This window comes from Pocillopora verrucosa, chromosome 1 (assembly GCF_036669915.1).
Source record: "Pocillopora verrucosa isolate sample1 chromosome 1, ASM3666991v2, whole genome shotgun sequence".
Taxonomy (NCBI): domain Eukaryota; kingdom Metazoa; phylum Cnidaria; class Anthozoa; order Scleractinia; family Pocilloporidae; genus Pocillopora; species Pocillopora verrucosa.
This window is the reverse complement of record NC_089312.1, coordinates 14,454,759-14,474,255: the sequence shown is the minus strand read 5'-3', so window position 1 is coordinate 14,474,255 and position 19,497 is coordinate 14,454,759. Positions and strand designations below refer to the sequence as shown.

The 19,497-nt window shown below is 37.7% G+C and overlaps 1 protein-coding gene and 1 long non-coding RNA gene across 2 annotated transcripts; both read right to left on the bottom strand.

The window, feature by feature from the left end:
- Nucleotides 1-2,162: 2,162 nt before the first annotated feature.
- On the bottom strand, nucleotides 2,163-3,510 carry LOC136277485 (uncharacterized). Its single transcript, XR_010715907.1, has 3 exons — nucleotides 3,242-3,510; nucleotides 2,874-3,018; nucleotides 2,163-2,199 (listed from the first exon to the last, which is right to left on the bottom strand). It is a non-coding gene; the product is annotated as an uncharacterized lncRNA (long non-coding RNA).
- Nucleotides 3,511-7,231: 3,721 nt separating this feature from the next.
- Nucleotides 7,232-19,058, bottom strand: LOC136277431 (fibroblast growth factor receptor-like 1). The gene is made up of 8 exons (XM_066159522.1): nucleotides 18,991-19,058; nucleotides 18,718-18,874; nucleotides 14,193-14,486; nucleotides 13,609-13,644; nucleotides 11,254-11,550; nucleotides 10,679-11,038; nucleotides 9,905-9,952; nucleotides 7,232-8,310 (listed from the first exon to the last, which is right to left on the bottom strand). Exons 2-8 carry the CDS (start codon nucleotides 18,800-18,802, stop codon nucleotides 8,003-8,005), a joined length of 1,428 nt encoding a protein of 475 aa, XP_066015619.1. The 5' UTR covers nucleotides 18,803-18,874; nucleotides 18,991-19,058; the 3' UTR covers nucleotides 7,232-8,002.
- Between the last annotated feature and the right edge of the window lie 439 nt (nucleotides 19,059-19,497).

Here is a 19,497-nt window from a genome sequence, read left to right as displayed (position 1 = left end):
ATTTTTTCTTCAGTAACGTAGATGGAAGCGGCAAATCCTAAAAATTATTGTGTGATGTGTGGAAGGAAGTTATTTTCAGAATGCAAAAGATTGTTCGAGTCTTGTCTCGTGATTGTCTGGGTGATCGATGAAGATGATGTTATTTTTGAAGGAGCAAGTAGCCTGTCGAAGAGTACAAAAGAATTGAATGGTATACTTTTATCGTGTCATTGCTATCTCAAGTTATCGGTGATCATTTGAAGTACTCGCCTTTCTGTAAGCGTTTTTTAGAGCTTCAACTGTTTACCTCCAATTTTGGCAAAAATGTAAAGTTTACAGAGGTTTATGTTTTGTTTCAAAAGTTTTTTTTTGACATGTATCACAACCGGCAGGGCCGATTACCAAAATAAAAAAGGTCAATGTCAAGTAAAGAAAAGTAAGACAATGCTAGTGCTAGAGATATGGTAGCTCCATCTGGTTAGAAATGGAGGAATAATTATGGATTTTATCAGAGTAAGATAAAGTCCTTTCAATCATTAGTCTCGGAAATATCATCAGATATGATCGATGATGTGGGGAAATTGTGAAAGAAAACAAGTACTACTTTGGGCTTCCAGTTGTAAGATGAATAGTTAAATAAATCAATTATTACCCAATGAAAATCACTATCATTTATCATTTCAACTTCACATAAAAATCATATACACTCTTTGCAACCTTATTCTCCAACCTATTAAATTACAAGAGTTGTGTGACAATTTGACGGTCTGATTCTATTTCATTTCAGGAATAAGACTTAGTGAGGTCAGATTAAACTAATGTGAAGAGGTTTGTTGATCTCTTTATGAAAATGGATGCTTTACATCTATCAGATTTTAGAGAAATGAGACTTAAGTCAAAAGGGGACTTTTACATTGCATATTCTGCAGTAATGGGCATCAGCTTGGATGCCTATTTGCAGAAATTAATAGTTTTCAAGCCAGGGGTTTTGCTGTGCTAATTTTAAGGCAGAAAATCATAAATCAGTCGCTTAAGAAATTTTATAGCTCTGAATGGAAGCTCAATTACTCTTAAGGAACAGGACAATATTTCACCTGATCACTCCTCATATTCTTTTCCCATGAAATTTGGAAAAAACTTTCAAAAAACTTTATTTGTAATTTTATAGTTGCACAAAAGGTATAGACACAAGTTGCATATAGCATAAGCTAGTTGAGGCAAGTTGTGTGGAGAGAACAAAAGATTGATAATTTATACCAGTAGTAAGCTTCTAGTACTAATGACATTCTCTTTAATGCCAGCTTGCCACAGCAAATGTCACACCTATCCTTTCTGTCAATAGTACCACATTACAACTCCATAGCGGATTAAATGTGTACCTCAAAAATTGAGGTTGTTAAGTACATGACAGGACGGATAATGCATGCACTGTAAGTACCTCCCGTTGTTCCATACAAAGCCTTAGAAAAGTTTTCTAAGGCTTTGTATGGGACAACGGGAGGTACTTACAGTCCACGCGTTTTTCCGTCCTGTCATGTCATATATTCAGGCTATTGTTCTTTCTCATTACTTATTCATTCCGATGAGTTTGCCGACATGCCGGCATGCTTCCGAAGATCGTGAAGAGCGCAACTTCTTTGATGTAGGTGAGATATTTTTCTTTTGTTCACAGATGAAATAAACTCTCCCGGGAATCTGCTTGATTCGGATCAAAACAAAACGATCGGCGCTCGAAATGATAAACTATTTTCGCTTTTGCTCTTCGCAGTGATTACAAAAACTCGTTCAAGATCCATTTTTAAATCTTTTGCGACGCTCTTTAATCCTAAAAACATATTAAGGCTAAAAATGCACCGTGAATAGAAACTAAATCCATTCAAATGATTGCAGTTAATCGATCTCGAGTTCATTCATCTCAAGACAATGTAAACAAAAGGATACAAGATCACAAGTCTGTTCGCGCAAGGTAGCTTAATTACACTATTGTCCAAGTCTTTTGAAGTACCTTCCGCAGTTCCTTTGGTCTTCTTCCAAAATATCTCACCTTTTTCGAAACGAATAAAACCGACACGTTTTCGGCAGCCACCGAAAGCAATGCCCAAAGGAATAAACCGAGCCTTCGAGGTCAAAAATCCAGCGGTATCACCCATTTCAGAAAGTCACATTTAATCCGCTATGGAGTTGTAATGACCATATGTAGTGGGGTCACTTCACATCTCCCTAAACAGCAGAGAACACAACAGTTAATTCCAATCATCAGTCTCAATTAAGAAATAAAAATTGAAGGATCAAGACTTTTCTGGCAAAGAGAAATACAAGTAAAACTGGTTTGAAGACATTTTAACCCGAAATTCGTTTTCAAATATGACAGAAATACTGTAGTTCACATTCTAAAGAAACAAGGAGTTCCAGCCCCTTGAGTAATTATTCATTTGTTGTATCGCTCACCTCATGTTTTAAGAACCAGAGAAAGTTAGATAATTTTAATCTGCGAGTTTTATAGTACACTTCGACTCAAATTCATTTCGTATGGCAGAAGTATTCTACTGAAATAAACAAGATAGAATGAAGCTGACGCCATCCGTTTCGAATAACACATGAACAAGAAGAAAACGGCACCAGTTTAAACTCATGAGACAAAGCCCACGCATTTTTTTTAGGTAAATGAACTGGTTAGACCGAAAGCTAAATAAATAAACAATGAACTGACAGTGGTGAGGGATTTGGGGGCCATGTGATAAAACAAGTTCTACAGAAGTTTATCCTCTAGTTAGCCCTTCAAGTCTAAAAGGGCAATCAGAAAAATTCTCACCAAAACACAGCAACAAAATTAGATAAAACCGCAGATGATCGAGGCAAGACTATAAACGTTGTTAAGAAACATGCCTACGTACCAAGTACAACAGACTTGGAGAGCAAAATGGCCAAAGACAGTTGTGAGCCATGACTTAGAAAATCCACCTCAACCTCCCAAAAACGAATTCGCCGAAGGTTGTAGAAAGAGCAACTCAATCCTGAAGCTGGAACATTTTTTTAAGCCTTGTGTCCAATGGGACAACAAAGAGAAAGAAGAAAAGATGTTATTTGAAATGATTTGAAGCTTGGGGGCCACCTCGAACTTAACGTAATTTTATTTCAAAGTTGAAGTAAAATAAGATCAAATTGTAAACTACCTTCTATTATCGTAACGAATATCTCACGATCGCCTCCACACATCACTTCGTGATTCATAGAAGTGAGACATCAACATCTTAACACTAACCTTCAAGGTTTGTAGCCTCATGTGCACATCATGATCGTCAGCAAATCAAATCTCAAACTTCGAGTTTTCGACCTTTTTTCGCGTTTTGTTTGCACTTTGATCATTAAAATATCCTCATCCGAAGAGCCAGAAAACTCCACAAGTATCCACAGAGTTAGAAATGGTGGTAAACTTGTCATACTCTTCCATCGCTCTCAAAAAAATATCATAGAAAGGTGTCGATCGCTCAGTTGAAAACCCGCAAAAGCGCGCTGAAAATATCAAAATGGCGCCGAACGCGCCGAACAAATTTTCTTGGCGCATGCGCAACAAAATGCCCCTCTGCCTACTACAGTTCCCGGCGCCATGTTGGATTAGTAACCGCGCACACACGATAACGAGGCTGGGGCTGACCCGAAGGTTCTTTCAAACAGCTGATCTGCTGACATTTCACGTTCTTATGCACTTTTCAATGCGATTTCTCTCTTCAAAATGGTTCTTTAATACAACGATATGGAAATTTCGTCATTAGATGACATCCAGAAACTCGAAGAAAAAGATCTCAGAGAGATTTTAAAATCTAATTCAAAATCGACGGGCGGAATTAGAGCCAACTTAGTGTCGAAAGTTTATGCTTTGCTGATGTGACACGTCCTTCCATCGAGTAGTGGAGAAAACCGAGAACTTATTACAGATGTCCAGGACCTAGAACAAAACCAGAGCGACTTCAAATACGAAGCAACTATGGTAAGGATTTCAGCCCTTGAATGGTCGAGCGATCTCCGTAATCCACCTGAGATGAATTTCATTCAGCTTTACGATTATCCCGTTGTTTCACGAGCGATCTCCGTAATCCACCTGAGATGAATTTCATTCAGCTTTACTATTACCCCGTTGTTTCTCGAGAATATCGCCACATCGTGTTGGGAGGAACGCATTACATGAATTACCACAGAAGTTTTTCAGTTTGGCTTAGAAAGCGAGGCAAACAGGGCTTAAAATTAACTCCAGACGGGACAGTTTCCTTGAATTCTTAGTGGCCCATCCCAAAATGAATTAGCCCTCGATTTCCTCTAATTTAAAATGACAAACTTGAATAAACGCTCCACGGCTTTTAACGGAGTGTTAATTAAAAGGAAAGAACACAAAAGTCCAGAGTTACGTGGCAATCACAAAATCAAAGTGGTGTCTATATGATGTGAATGTGGATCGCTCGTAAAATCACTGTTAAAACGGCTCGGAATTTCCACTTCAGAACTAAAAACTCACTAAAATGGATGATCTCAGAGTCCAAGCAAAGAAACGAAGTGAATGGTAGTCTAATAAAATTACATATTGAGCTTTAATTTTAATTTTGTACTTCGTATAATTTATATAGCAACTTTTCGAAATTCTGTAGTATAGTCGCACATCGGGCATTTAAGCGTTAACTTTTGGTGGCCCTGGTCAGTTTTAACTCGCTACTGGCGAACGTGCGACCGCCGATTTTTAGCCCTGCGGCAAAGGCTGTAGCCATCTAGGTAGAGGAGATTTGTTATTGCTGCTGTTGTTGATGTGGTATTTGTTGTTATACCATATTCTTCAGTTAAAGTTGTTCCCATTTGGTTAACCAAGATGTATTTTAGTTCGCCATTTGTATATTGTTTCTTATGGAAAACTATACAATAGAGCCTGTAGAACCACTTGATTATAACTCTTCTTTCTATCAACCTATGAGGGAAACTGTAGCTAACAGATGTAATAATATTTTGAAACCCATCTGGCCCACGACAACTTATGCTCGTGATACATTGAAAACCATTTCAGTTCGCGACTCATGGTAATTTGTTAGGTGGCAAGGCAGCATTGAAAGAATCAGACCAAAATATTAGAAAATTCAAAAACTCCTAAAAGTGACTGATTCATGTAATTTCTCCCGATAATATCCAAACACTATCCAGCAAACAGATAATGATAATACTGAAACTTATCAGGCAGTAGTTATCTTCATTTTACATCAAATTCTCATAACGCATTTACATGTAAATGTGTAGCAACTAGAGGGAACAGGTAAGAATCAGATCTTGGGTATTTAAGGGTTAAAAGAAGAGAACAGATATGCTTCCTCTCAGCTACTGATCTCAACAATACTACTCCTTTACACACATTTAAGTTTCTGTTTGTGATAAACATTCAGTGAATTGATATTCCCATTCTTAGCACTCAGAGGCCTTCTGACACAAAGGTTTGCTATACTAGTTCTTACTGCATTGTGTTAACCAATATTATGATAATATGATTTTGAGATGTAAAGAAGATACTTAAAAGATTGAGAAATATATCTAAATCAAGATATTTATTTCATACTGTTACAGTTACCATAAGATTTTTTTGAAAGAGAATCTTTCAGACCATCGAATTGTATGAGAAATTATTTTTTGCGAGACTTTCTTCAAACTTTTTGTTATGAGGACAATTTTGTGAATAATAAAATTTAGTGTCACAGTTCATCTTTGTGTCGAGAACTCTTTTAGTTGGTGAAACTCACCTTTTCTTTTTTCAATTTGAAGCATCAAATAGATTCATACATAAAGCACACAAAAATAATTTTTGAGAGTTCCATGTGGCATCCATAGTGGATTACTATGCTATCATTAAAAAAACAACAACTACTGAAAACTGCTTTTGTCACAATTGCTACCAAATTTGTGTCAGTTTTCTGGGTCTGCCATAATAAGTGAAAACTCTGAAGATACAGTGTCTTGGTTATTTCATTAAAAGCAATTGATTTCCAAGAGTTTCTCTGTTAGGAGTGTTTTAGGCAAGCCATGTAGTAAACAGGTGAGCAGTACTGAACTTATTGACTTACTGCCGGAATTTAAGAAAACTCTATCGAACTTAAAACAATTCAGGTACCTCATAGAAAAGTTGTACTAATTTTGCAACAATAGTTACTCTCATCCACAATTCACAGAGATTAAGATGAGTATAGAACGATATATAATTAGCAAAAATACATGCCTCCGTGCATAAACTTAAAGAAGTGAAGGCTCGTAGGCAAACCATTGGGGCCATAAAATGTATTTGAACAACCAAAAGCGGCACACTGCTTTGCTTTCTTTTTGGGAGAAAAATTAGCTCTATCGAGATTTCGGCTAGGACCATCCATTTTCCTTAAAAATCGAACAATTTTACTGCCCACGCACGAATTTCACCTAAACCGCTCCCAGAGATTTAACATGAGTCATGAGCGGTTGCATGTCCAATATGGCGCTGGGAACTGTGAAAAGGTCTATTTCATGGACACGCTTGGGTGAACACACGACAACATTGAAATTAACTTTTGAATACAGATTTTTTTCGCCTTTTAAAATCTAGATTATTTGTTACATTCGCCAAAAGTTAAGCAAACAGAGTCCAAAACAGGCCGGATACATAAATAGAAATTATGTGCCCTGAGAGGAACGATGTATCTCACTGAAGATAATGCAATAACCACTTCCTGTAGTTTAATCCAATTTCCTTTGGGACAAATTCTACTCACGTTTCCTATGATTAATTACAGAAGTGTGCCCACCTTAATGACGATTTGCACTTGAAATTTAAAATAATTAAAACAAACTTTGTTTGACATAAAAAGTACCTTGTAGAAGTTGCTGCAAAGCTGCTGGCGGGAAGAGAAGTCTGAAGCTTGAAAATTACTCAGTGTAAAAGGAGCCAGGAGAATAAATGCAAAGTTGCATACTGTGAAAGTTAAATTTGGAGAACGACCTTCAAAAGAAGGCTGATACGAAGGAGGGACACTGAGGTAAAACCTTGCCCAGCTCCACTCCCCCGACCCATGTTCCCACTCCTTCCTCTCCTCCCATGATGTTTCCTTCTATTAACCCTTTTGTCGCTCAAGCCCTTTGGCCTTGTTCCATTCCCCTTTGCTCTTTTTTTTATTAACGATTCACATCATGTCTTTCTTGTTTCAAACCCATAAGGTACTTTATTTCAACCAAAATCAATCAATAACATTTAAACTATGGATGAAATTGAAACGCACGAGGAAATAAGTCAAAGAAAAAACACTTAAGGTGTGAGCACCGTTTCCTACTAAAATCTCCTTGAAGCCGTCCATCGTTGCGAGACGAGACCAAACATGCTGCAGAAAAGAGCGGTCCCTTTGGTAAGGAAACTGGTTCTAACAACTAAAACGTTGATCCTCTCCCTTCGACGGTTGTAGAAAAAAAATAATCGAAACTGAACTGAAGAATTGAATTTGAACAAAGCCTGACAAACCCTTTTGTGTTTCTTTGAGGGTATGCGGTTTTATTCATTTATTCTGCTAAACTGAAATTCTGCTCATGGTTAATTTACTATGTTTGTTACATCCATTTTGAAATCCGTTGTGATCCTTTCAATCTGACAGGCTCTCATCGTGCGATTTATCCACGAATAGCACCACTTTATGTTCTAAATCGCATCTTTTTCCAAGCCGATGAGACAACTTTATTAAAACACATCAACCATTCAAGACTTATTTAAAGAAATCCATCAAATCGCAAGGAAAATAAAAGACAGCTTTTACAACTTTTTCCAAACCAGCTCATCACTGAATCAATAAACTATTTGTAGAGACTGAAATAATCTATATTTGAGCGACTGTATTTTGCGATTTCCAAATAGATGTAACAAAGTGATAACTGCTCTTCGTGTCGGGCAGTTTTAGATGTCTTGCTGTTATTTTTGCCCCCTCGGTCTTTTTTCTCTTTTAACTTTACTTTTGAGTTCCTCTTTTATGTGGCTTTTTATCTACAATCAGTTAGTGCCAAAATCATTCTCAAGTCCTTTTAGGTCTGCCACTATTACGTACTCATTTGACTGGACTTCGTACTTCGCTTGAAGTGAATCGATGTTGTGTCGGCTTTTCATCGTTGCGGACGAGCTCTCTCGGCCTTTCTTCACCTGCCAATAACAGAGACCGGAAGCTATGATAAACATAACGACCACGCCCACTGAAACTGCGATTACAGCCGCCGGGTACCTTATTCTATCAGTCCAACCCATTGACGTCTGCGTAACTGCTTCACTTTCAGAACTGATGGATGTCAGGTTAACAGTAGAACCTACACAAGAATGAACCAAACATAGATATCTCTCCATCTTGAATGAATTCCCTCCTTTTCCCCCGCACTACAAAGGTTGCTTAAAAATTGCCAAAATTCCAAAAAGTTGCTACTTAAAATTTTTTGATATCTATATATAAATGTTAATTTATAACCTTATTTTTCGCCTTCACAATAGTTGCTAACAACACCGGTCAAGAAACTCAGCTTTAAAGGGTTGCTTGCAAATATGGGCGAAATTTAAGAATACTCTTTAGTTAAACGGAAGAAAACACATGGTTCATTTGACGTCTTACCGAAAGTCATTTTAGCCGATTATCTGTTAAAATCTTAGATAAGGATCTCAATAGGCCTGCGAAATGTAGTCACGTGACAAGTTATGTGTTCGAAAGGTTAACAAACAATTCATGAAATTCGTGTAAACTGAAGTTTTCTATGAAATCGTTGACTTTTTCGTCCTTTATACGTGCTCTAAACTTATATTTTGCTAAAAAATTGTCGAGAAAGGCGAGAATTCCTCGAGGTTGCTACAACCGCAAAAAGTTACTCCAAACGCCAAAAGTTGCTCAAATGTTGCTGAACACGATCAGGACAGACCTACTCTCAAATATCAAATGAGCGCTAATACCTATTGAGCTACGAAGCAAGACAAATTTCAGTAGGTAGTTCCGCGTAAAGGGATCTGACTACAAATAGTAAGTAGTTGGTTTGATCTGAGGGTGACGAAACAGCAAGTAACGAATGAATATCTACAGGTTATCAGTAATTGAAGTCGTCGTAACAAAGAAGGGTAAAAAATCTGGTTTCGACTGGTATTGAGCTCGTCTTTGCCAAATGCGACAAGGGAACTTTAGCTTCAACAAATCCCTCAAAAATTCTTTGAGATAGGCGTTGTGTGTTTTTTACAGGAAATAAAACGTTTCGATAATTCTGTTTGATACCAAAGTCATTCCCTCAAGCCAGAATTAAGCTCCGTTTAGAAGGCTTCTTGATACATGTTATATCGCATTTCAGTGTTTCATTTGCTCGGCAAGATGGAAAGAATCATGAAAGGAAGAGATCCACAAATACAAAGGTTTATCCAACGAAAATATGGTCATCCTTATTTGCAGCAACCATCAGTCAAGATTTTCATGAGCTTTTCTTATATTTAGTGCGCACGTGGTGTACCACGTGGCGTGCGCATGCTTAACAATTGGCACACCTGGCGACCATTCATAATTTACAGCCTAGAGCTAGGGGTAGAGGATTTTGAGGGTGGATCACATGGTTTTCAGGGGGAACAGAGGGGCAGCATTCGTCGCCAAAGTACAAAGGGGGGGACTACAAAAAATTGACTGCTAATTAACTGCCAATGAGAGGGAGTCAGGTGAATTTTATCGTGACGCAGACAAAATCCTCCAAGCCCCCCCTTTCCAGGAAGCCCCCCTCCCCAGGGTGCCTCCCCCGCCTTCCCAGGACGACGAATAATAACCGGTCTTTTAGATACGTACCAGAAATGTGAAAGATCGTGCTTCTTTTTTTTCTGAGATAGAGAAATTACAAATGTTATTTTAAAAAATGAATCACGTCCGTCTTTCACGGCTACACTTACCATCTGTGATGCTTTCAGTTCGCTGAGCTTCATTTGGTTTTGCTTTATCTTCACGAATTAAAAAAGTGAAAAAAATAAGTTATTCTCGGTTGGAAAAAATTTTCAGTAAATGATCCGCTATCATTAAGCAGTCACTTTTTTCAGTTAGCCCGCGTTTGATTTATTAACATCCAAGTGAGTCACGATACAAACACTGTAACTGAGTGCTGTAAACCCAAATCAAACCTAAGCCGCTTAGTGGCGCTAGCTTTTTCGAGCAAACACAACACGTAGTCGTGCAAAAATCGACCCTCCGTGATTCCCGAGAGGAAGGGGACTCTCAAGAAAAGAAAGCTGTTTACAAGGGCTTCATGGAAAATGAATTACACCTAACGAATTAACCCTTTACCCCTAACATCAGTATCCACATTCTCCACACTATTCACTATATATTTCCTAAGGTGCTGACAAAGAGAATTTGTTTGATAATCAAGAGCTGCTTTACTTGGTGATCATTTCCTCTATTCTCATCACCTTAATGTTTGATTCAAGGGTGATATTATAAGGAGAAATTATATGCTAGTCACTCTTAGGGGTTAAAAGGTTAACAAATAAATTCCATGTTGCCGTGCGTCTGTTCAGTAACATATCACAGATGACGTCAAAATGTGGTAAGAAAAAGAGCTGCTATAAGCACATCACAGAAAACCCCTAATAATCTGATAATAATAATAATAAAAGTAATTGATAACAAGAATTATGAAGAATTAGTAATCTAATAATGGCTTAACCTACCGATGTTTTGGACAACGATGTAAGCATGTTCGACTGCGTAACCAACAGCATTTCCTACAATGCAAGTGTATTTTCCTTCGTCCCTCTTTGTGATATTTAACAAAGTCAACTTCACTCCGTGGAAATCAAACATTTTGTTACCACTTGGTTGTACAACTACACGTTGGTATCTGTCTTCTTTGTTCACGATTTCGTAGTGAGGACTTTCAATTGAACCGTTGGAACGCACAGGAAACCACCTTAACCACTGGAAATGAGGCATGGAATCACTTAATGCTTTGCATGTTAAGCTGGCATTCTCTCCTCGATAAACTGTGACATTTTCCATGGGTAGAACGACTGGTTCAGCATGAGCTCGTTCTAAAAAATTTAAAAGAGAATACTGTCAATACTGTCAATGTAACCCAAAAACATCCATTGTTTCGTTACTTGTAATGTTTATTTTAATTTGACTTTTTAAATGGGATTTATATTGACCACAAGAGTTTGAAGATTCTTTTTCTCAGATAAAGAAAACCGTGAGTACTCTTCAGAGTCTGTGTCGGCCAGAAAATTTGAAGGATTTTTCCTCTTACCATGAACGTCTACTTTGTATGTATGATTAATCCATCCGTATGAGTTGCTCACATTACACATGTATGACCCAGTGTCAGAGGGAACCAAGTCCTTCAGACTCAACCAGGTTGTCCATGGACTCAAAGACAGTTTGTGGCCACTTCTCCTTTCTTTAAACAAGTTTCCTTCTTTGTACCATTTCACGGTAGGACGAGGGTTTCCGTCAGCAGAACAGTCCAGCTTTACAGAGTTTCCAACGGGTACTTGAAGAAGGTTGCGCCTCATCTTATTTTGCGATACCGTAAATCTTGGAGCCGCTGTGAAGCGCAGAACAGCCACAGCATTTGAGCGTTGAACTTCTCGACAACTGCCCGGAAGCGACCCCTTACTAACACATTTCAAGTTAGAGTCTAAACATTATTTTATTCTAAGTGTTCTACAGTACTGAACTTTTGATGATGGTTCAGAGTTTTATCACATGCGGGGCAAAATTACTGAATGCAGATTTGCTGAGACAGAGTATTTTTTTCTTAATCACGTGGGCACTATTGGTAATCAAGAGGGCATGATTGCTTGATGCTGATTGAGCCATATTGCTGTTTGCGGCAAGGATTTATTGATTGTAATGTAACTGAATGAAGTCGTGCATGTAACATTGATAACTGTATTCTGTGAATAAAGTGTTGATTGAATCTCTTTAAGAGTTACATTTTTTTTTACATTTGTGGCGGCATTGAAAGGGCCTCATCGCGCGGACATCGTTCGCAAATGCAATTTCCTCAAACATTTTGGAGGAGTGAGGTACCACAGGAATCAGAGCAATTACTGTAAATTATATTACTGCTTTAATGTCTATGTGAAGAATTATTTTTAAAACATTTTTTAAGAATCTAAACTAGTGAGCAGCACTCTGCGAACAGTAGTTGTAAAACTTCTTAACTCTCCGACGTGTTTCATCTAACTGTCGTGGACTTCTTCAGGAATTTTAACAAGTTAGCACTAAATTAAAACTGTGGACTTCTTCAGGAATTTTAACAAGTTAGCACTAAATTTAAACCGTGGACTTCTTCAGGAATTTTAACAAGTTAGCACTAAACTAAAACCGTGGCCCCTACATATTTTTCTAACCTTGCTTTAAAAATGTTCAAAATTTTTCACAACTCCGCCTGTTCCTGTTCGTAAGTCCAGCCAAGCCTATATGGTCATTGGCCCTAGTAAAAAGCCGCTGACTATGGTTTATAAATACAGGCGTTTCGTGTTAACTTGTAAAACTCCCTCAAGTCTACGACAGTTAGACGAAACGCGTCGGAGAATTAAAAAGTTTTAAAATCACTGTTCGCAAAGTGCTGCTCAGTAGTTTAGATTTTTAAAAAATGTTTTTATAAATAATTAAATTTTAAAAATAATTCTGCACATAGACATTAAAGCAGTAATATAATTTACAATAATTGCTCCGATTCCTGTGCTACCTCACTCCTTAAAAAAAAAAAAAAAAAAAAAAAAGGAAGAAGAAAAAGAAGGAAATTGTTAACCATGCCACGACATAACGAACATTTTGGTTGTTTTTCCGCAAATTTGTTAAATCGAGGTTTTTGATATGACGTACCCTCGATGTAACGAACCAATTTCCCCGGTCCTTTGGCATTTCGTTAAATTGAGGTTTCGCTGTAACACGTCACTCTGACCCATAACCCGTTTGCCCTTTAACTCCCACAAGTGATTAACATGTAATTTCTCCTAGTATAATATCCATACATTATCCAGCAAACAGGCAATGAGAATAATCAAACTTATCACTTAGAAGTTGCTAACACCAAGTTCTCGTTCCTCCGGGATTTATAAGGAAATGCGTGTAGCAGCTAAAGGGGAGAATTAACAATCAGATCTTGGCCGTCTCAGCTCCAGAGTCAATGTTTAACGCACAAAGCTAGAAAAATTATGAAATTTACTGGATAACATATGCGATTGCCAAAATATATTTTGTTTAATCGGATTTACAAAATCTTAACTTGAAAGATTCATTTGATGGGCTTTGTAGATGAGCTTCAACACTTCATTAATTTTTTTTTCAAGAGATTATAATTTCTTGATAATTTTTTTTCATCATCAGTTTTCTTCTCGGAGGGTGTTAATGGAGTTATCCTACAGCCTTACAACAGCCAAAAATTTAGCCGTTAGCCGTAGATTGGCCAAAATTAGCCGTAACGTTACGTTAGCCGTAAAAGCCATCACCCCATTGAGACTGTCTTTCAGAGGAAGGTTGCTTTTCTCTATTTCAAAGAACATCAATATCGGCTCCTGTATCAACTAAACTGCTTCTATATTCATCTTTCACTAATTTCTTCCGATTAGAAATGAAAGCACATCTGTCTTACCTCCTACTGTAATTTTGTTGGGATTCAGTGTTGGACCTTAAAGAGAAAAACACAAGAAATTATCTAGATGGAAAATGCTTTTGTGATGCAGATTATCTGAGGCCACACACATCTGAATCTTTCTATTCACGTCCTGACAGGATTTTGAACTTCCAGCTGTCTCAGTTAAATACTTTAAGCAATGGTAAAGGAAACATTGCACCTTCGTCGGAAATAACTTTTTGTGATGGCAAGTATGAAATTACCACCTTTTCCTTTCTTATTTGCCTACCTCAGCAACTCCTACTTAAACTGACATCACCTCAGTTTGTGGCACACAACTAGTATAAAAGAACTTTGCTCCCCAGGATACCGCTATAAATCATATGCGTACTTGTACTTTTAAAAAAACTCAAATGGTCCCAAATGTTTACTTACTTCCGACAAATAGGTGCATTGTAAAAGGGTTCTTGCCACAGTCATTTACTGCGACACACGTGTAGAAGCCGGTGTCCTCTTTCTTTCTACTCCCCAGGATATCGCTAGAAATCACGTGCGTACTTGTACTTTTAAAAAAACTCAGATGGTCCCAAATGTTTACTTACTTCCGACAACTAGGTGCATTGTAAAAGGATTCTTGCCACACTCATTTACTGCGACACACGTGTAGAAGCCGGTGTCCTCTTTCTTAGCTCTTTTTATCTTTAGGGATCTGTAGGGTTTTAACCTCAGACGTTGATGATTCGATGGAATGAGCGTCTGATTGTCTTTGAGCCAGTAATACCCTGGTTTTGAGGTCTGACCAATGGTTCTGATCTGGCAAGTGAGTTTAACATCCTCTCCGCTGGTCACTTCGATGACTTTTATCTCGTTTCTTTTCTTTTCACGAATGTAAGGAACTGAAAAAGAAGCAACATTTTTGTGAATTCCACCCGAAACACCAAAGATGCCCTCCTGATCCATCACTAAGATCCACATTACTCGAACACCTGCAATTGCAATATTAATGCTTGGAAGAGGTAACGGTTATCCTATAAAAATTACATATTAAATTCAGTGTTCTTAATAACGACTCCCTCATCAGGCGAGCAAACGCGGAAACAAATACTGTAAACCGATGTACAAAGCTTTTTCCCATGTAGAATCCCCTAAAATAACCCTGACGCAGAAAATGCGGCAACCCTGACATAACTGTGACGCATCTATCAGCTGACTGCGTCACTTTCCATCGCCAATACTATCATAATTATATACTGACTAACAGGTCACATTTTAGAACATACGTTATGAAGTTCACATACTTCCATAAACACCGGTAACCTGCCCTGTATGATGATTTTTCCAGTTCTGTCAATTCCAGTTTTCCAATGGAAGAAAATTCGTAAGTTCTGGTGTTGTACGTTAATAATCTTAATTCGCGTTCTATCAATCTTTATTCCATGTACCTGATCAATTTTTGAATATAGCGATGATTTGGCTAGTGAGAGCCTACAGGGTAAGCAAAAAATCTAACAAAAGCTGTCAAAAGAGTTTTGGATTTTGCCTTTCACCACCCCTGCCTTTCAGAGAATTTGTTTTCTTTAAAGCTTAGGATGCGAACCTAGAACTTAATAATCGAAATATATGTTAATAAATACAGGAAGTATCTTTCAGTTTCATGTTCGCCTACGACATTGGGGTAATTGTTCAGTCGAGTCAAAATTTGTTTACAAAGATAAACGTGAATTTATTCGACGTAGCGTAACTAGAAAATCCCAAAATTGCAGAGAAAGAGACAATATCGAAAGCTTTTTTGGCGACACAAAGCACAAATTGATAATGATATACATTTGCATCATCGAGTTGCTGAAATGGATCTAGTTTTTTCCCTTTCGAGTTTGTTTTGCAATCCTTAAGACTTCCAGACTCCTCGGTAAACAAAATAGTTGCTATCACAAGGACGTTATCATTTATGGAAATAATAGTTGTTAGCTGTTGATTTCATACTTTTCTTTTGGAAGATCGTAAATCCCCGTCTTCATAACCTCCTCTTGACTAAAAGGCACAAAGTTTGGCGAAAATGGAGTGAGTCTTTTGAATGAAACCAATTTAGATGCAGAATGCAGTCAATTTCCGCTTGAATAGGAAGAGTCAAAATTACTAAACATGGCGCGTATCCGGATTTTTATTTTGAACCTGGAATTCCTTCGAATGCGAAGAAGAAGAAACGTGGACCATTATCTACTCTTTTTCGATATCAAGGGTATGATATAATGATATAATGGCCTTGCTGCCAGGCAAGTAAGGCGAATTCTTTTTTAACGAGCTACCTGAATGGCCATGATAGACTTATTCTAGTTTAAGATCATTAATTAATGTGCAGCAATCCACATTCAGTCTAAATATCTTGATATTGCACGCCGGGGATTTCTGGCGGATTTTTCGGCCACATTATTTTCCAGTTTTTTCCCCGCCGCCATGTTGGCCGTGCGGAGGTCTGGCGCAAAGCCGGGAAATGATTAACTTTGCAGGCTCTCTATGAACTGTGGTTAAATGAAAGCGCGGTAAATTTGGAACCAACATCTAGATCCTCGCAAGAGCTTTTATTCAATACCAAACAAGGCGAAATAGGAGAAATATATTTGGTTTTCCCTTGGTTGAAAAGAGGAGACTGTCATGGCGTCGTGAAGCAAAGCATATTTTTGAGGCATCTTAAAAAGATTTAAGCTTCAAAATGACAAGACGGCCAGAAGCTAGAGACAAAACTATGGAATCATGCGTTCATTGGTAAGGACTTCTCCGATTCAGAATTTTTGATTTTTGTCTCGTTTCCTTGATATCTGAACTTTTTAACGACTACCATGACTAGACTTTCGAGCATTTCGAGGTTTACTGAGCGAGCTACTCTCCCTTTGTCAACAGAATGTGGATTAAGACAGGTTGCAACAGAGTGCAGCGACATGCCACCAAGAAAAGGACAGAAAAATCGCTTCCCTTTGAATGAATATCTAGAGATTAAACGGAACCAAGATGCTCTTCTTGTGTCTGCCCTTGCCCATGATAAAGAGTTTACGAAAAAGGCAAGGAAATTAAAGCGCCTCGAGTCAAAGGTAAACAACATCGAATATCAAATACTTGAATCTCCTGAACTTGCACGCATACATCTTCAATTGTTGTTAAGAGAAATAAAATATAAATCAGAAGGCAGTTAAATTGCCTTTTACCTCTAAATACGTCGAAATGAGCAAATATTTTGGAAATTTCCACGAAAGGACTCGTTTTCCTTTGATTTCAGTTAAACTCGGCTGTGTTTTAGGCAAAATTGGTGAATGAGGATAACAAAAATGTGAAAGAAAAGGTCAGTACCTTCAATTCATGTGTACTCTTTTGAATATTATATTCTTGGAGAAAGCTTTCTCATTCCATGCGAACAGTTTATCAATAGAGTAATTTATGATTTACCCTGGCTGTGAAGTTATGCATTGAAATAAAACTGAAGATTTGCATGGTCAAAATTTTTTGTCTTCCTCAGATCTCTGTTACAGACAACATTGTCCAACAATTTTGGGAGATGAAGGGAAGATCTCTGGCCCTGGCCGTAGCGCTAGACGAAGGAGGCTACAGACATTAAATGCTGCAAAAATGCTGCATGGAGCCACTGCTGAGAATATGACACCAGCTTATGCAGGTCTCATAGCAGTTTTGAATGAAAGTGCTCCAGTGTCAGTATTGAGTGATGCAATAATAAAATGTGCTAAGTTCACAAAGAAAGTCATTCCTAAAATTGTGAAACAGGAGATTAATATTTTTGAGAAAAGCCAAACAAATTTTATTAGAAGTGTAAATATTTTGTACAGGGGTGGCATTACAAGCAAGCAGAAGTATAATTCAATAAGGTCATCATTAACAATGGGCTTAGATGATGCTGGGGTTAAAAGGAAGCATATTGAATTCATGAGCAACATTCCAGTACCAAAACTTCTTTCTTATAAAGAGGTACTTAAAAAAATTAATGAAATAGACATAGGTGATTTACATGATATAGGGGAAACACTCTGCAAAGGGCTCAAGGAAGAAGATATGGTTGATGGGAAGTACAGGGACCTTTTAAAGCTATTGTTGAAAATGGCACAGTTTTATCTCAGTGCCAACAATTACAGGAAGGATAAGCTTAACTGGTTTGGGAAGCAAGAGGGAACTTTTAAAGTTGCCATAGGGGGTGATGGTGCACCCTTTGGAAAGGATGACCAAGCATTGGCTTGGTTAGTTAGTTTCCTAAACTGTGGTCAGCGTGTGTGTAGCTCTGCAGAGAACTTTCTCTTAATTGGGGCCAATTGCTCTGAAGACTGTGAGCCTGTTCGCAGATATGTGGTTCTGCTTGAAAGGCAAATGACTGAAATTGAGGGGAAAATGTTTTTAGTAGAAATTGATGGTAAGGAGAAGTTTGTGTCCTTTCAATTTGAACTGTTACCAAATGAAATATTTGGCTTTTCTAGGAGGAGAACTAAGTATATCTGCCTCTTATTTTTCTCCATTTGCAGACATTAACAAAAAAGACATTGCCAACACTCAAGAAAATTTTGGTTCAAAACCACAAGACAAATGGCATCCATGGAAATATAGTCAAAGACTTAGAGTGGCAGCTGCTGTGAAAGAGAAGAAAGAAGAGGTAAGTAAAACAACTCTGAAACCAGCCACAAAGCGTGAGAAAATAACATCTTTCATCTCACAGAAAAAATCCAGGCAAGAGTTTCTTCCTTTGGTTGGTAAATTTATTGATAGGGCCAAAGCAGAACCCCTTCATTTGAAGAATAATGCTTGGCAACAATGGAATTCATCTGTCTTGATGTATTCTTTGTCACGCAGTCATCTTGGTGAATGTGAGTCTATTTCAGATGTTTCTCCGAACAGCTGTTTTGGTAAGTATTATCATACCATTAGATTCAATGTGAAAGCAACAATTGTTTCATCTGGGTACGTACACACGGTCATGTTCAATTCAATGACTAAACTATAGTTGCTTTAATATATGGATTTAGAGATCACGAGAGATTTTATAAAGTTTCTCCCGAATAAGGCTGAGGATACACTCAGAACAACAATACCCTTATTCTTGACAGCGGATAAGAATGAACGTGGATTCACACCAACCTGAACACGCATCCGCGTGCCAATTATCCAGAAAGCTTAGGACAGCAACAAGAATCGCTTTGAACAGGAGTGCACCTATTATCATGACGATGAAAATACTCCTACTTTGGGTGATCTCTCGAACAGCTTCCTTGAACAGCTTTAATTGTAATTTCGTCTTGAGCCCGTTAAGGAAAAGGAGATGATTGACTGTCAAATATTTTAGGAAACCAACACACTAACAAAGTAGAATTTGGAGCAACGCTACAAAGATAGCAATTTATATTTGCCTACCTGTTTTTCATGGAGAAACAAATAGCCTTGCACCGGATGCTACAGAAGCCAGCGTATTCTGACTCTGGCTGGATTCCAAGCCCTTAAGGTCAAAGATAATGTCAGTATTTGAAAATCATCGCTAGATTACGCACAGAGTCATACCACAACCAAAACATCGAGGTTACATTAAAGTCAAAACTTGGCAGACAGTCAGTAGTGAACAAGGTCCCAACGATTCTTACTTATAATAATCCCGATATATTACTATAAAAACAAATCAGCTTTTACTAATGGCACGCAAATACAACTTGTTTTTAGCACACACAGTATTTCGGCTCTCGTCGTTTAATCTGTAAACTGATGTAAGTCATGTAGTAGTTTATGTAAGCCGCAGATGTCATATTTTGCGGTTAAAAGTAAATATATATTCAATCACTCTGAAAAAACAGTCGAGCATAATTTGGTGGCCGTCGTCTGGTAACATTCAACACCTAATTGAATAATAATAATAATAATAATAATAAT

What these genes read in the sequence shown, in the direction of transcription:
- LOC136277431 (XM_066159522.1), bottom strand. Translation starts at nt 18,802, where the DNA reads ATGATAATAGGTGCACTCCTGTTCAAAGCGATTCTTGTTGCTGTCCTA. An exon ending in AATGCACCTAGTTGTCGGAA is followed by an intron (nt 13,645 to 14,192) that starts GTAAGTAAACAT and finishes TTTCTCTTTAAG; the next exon opens with GTCCAACACTGAATCCCAAC. An exon ending in AACTGAAAGCATCACAGATG is followed by an intron (nt 8,311 to 9,904) that starts GTAAGTGTAGCC and finishes ATTCTTGTGTAG; the next exon opens with GTTCTACTGTTAACCTGACA.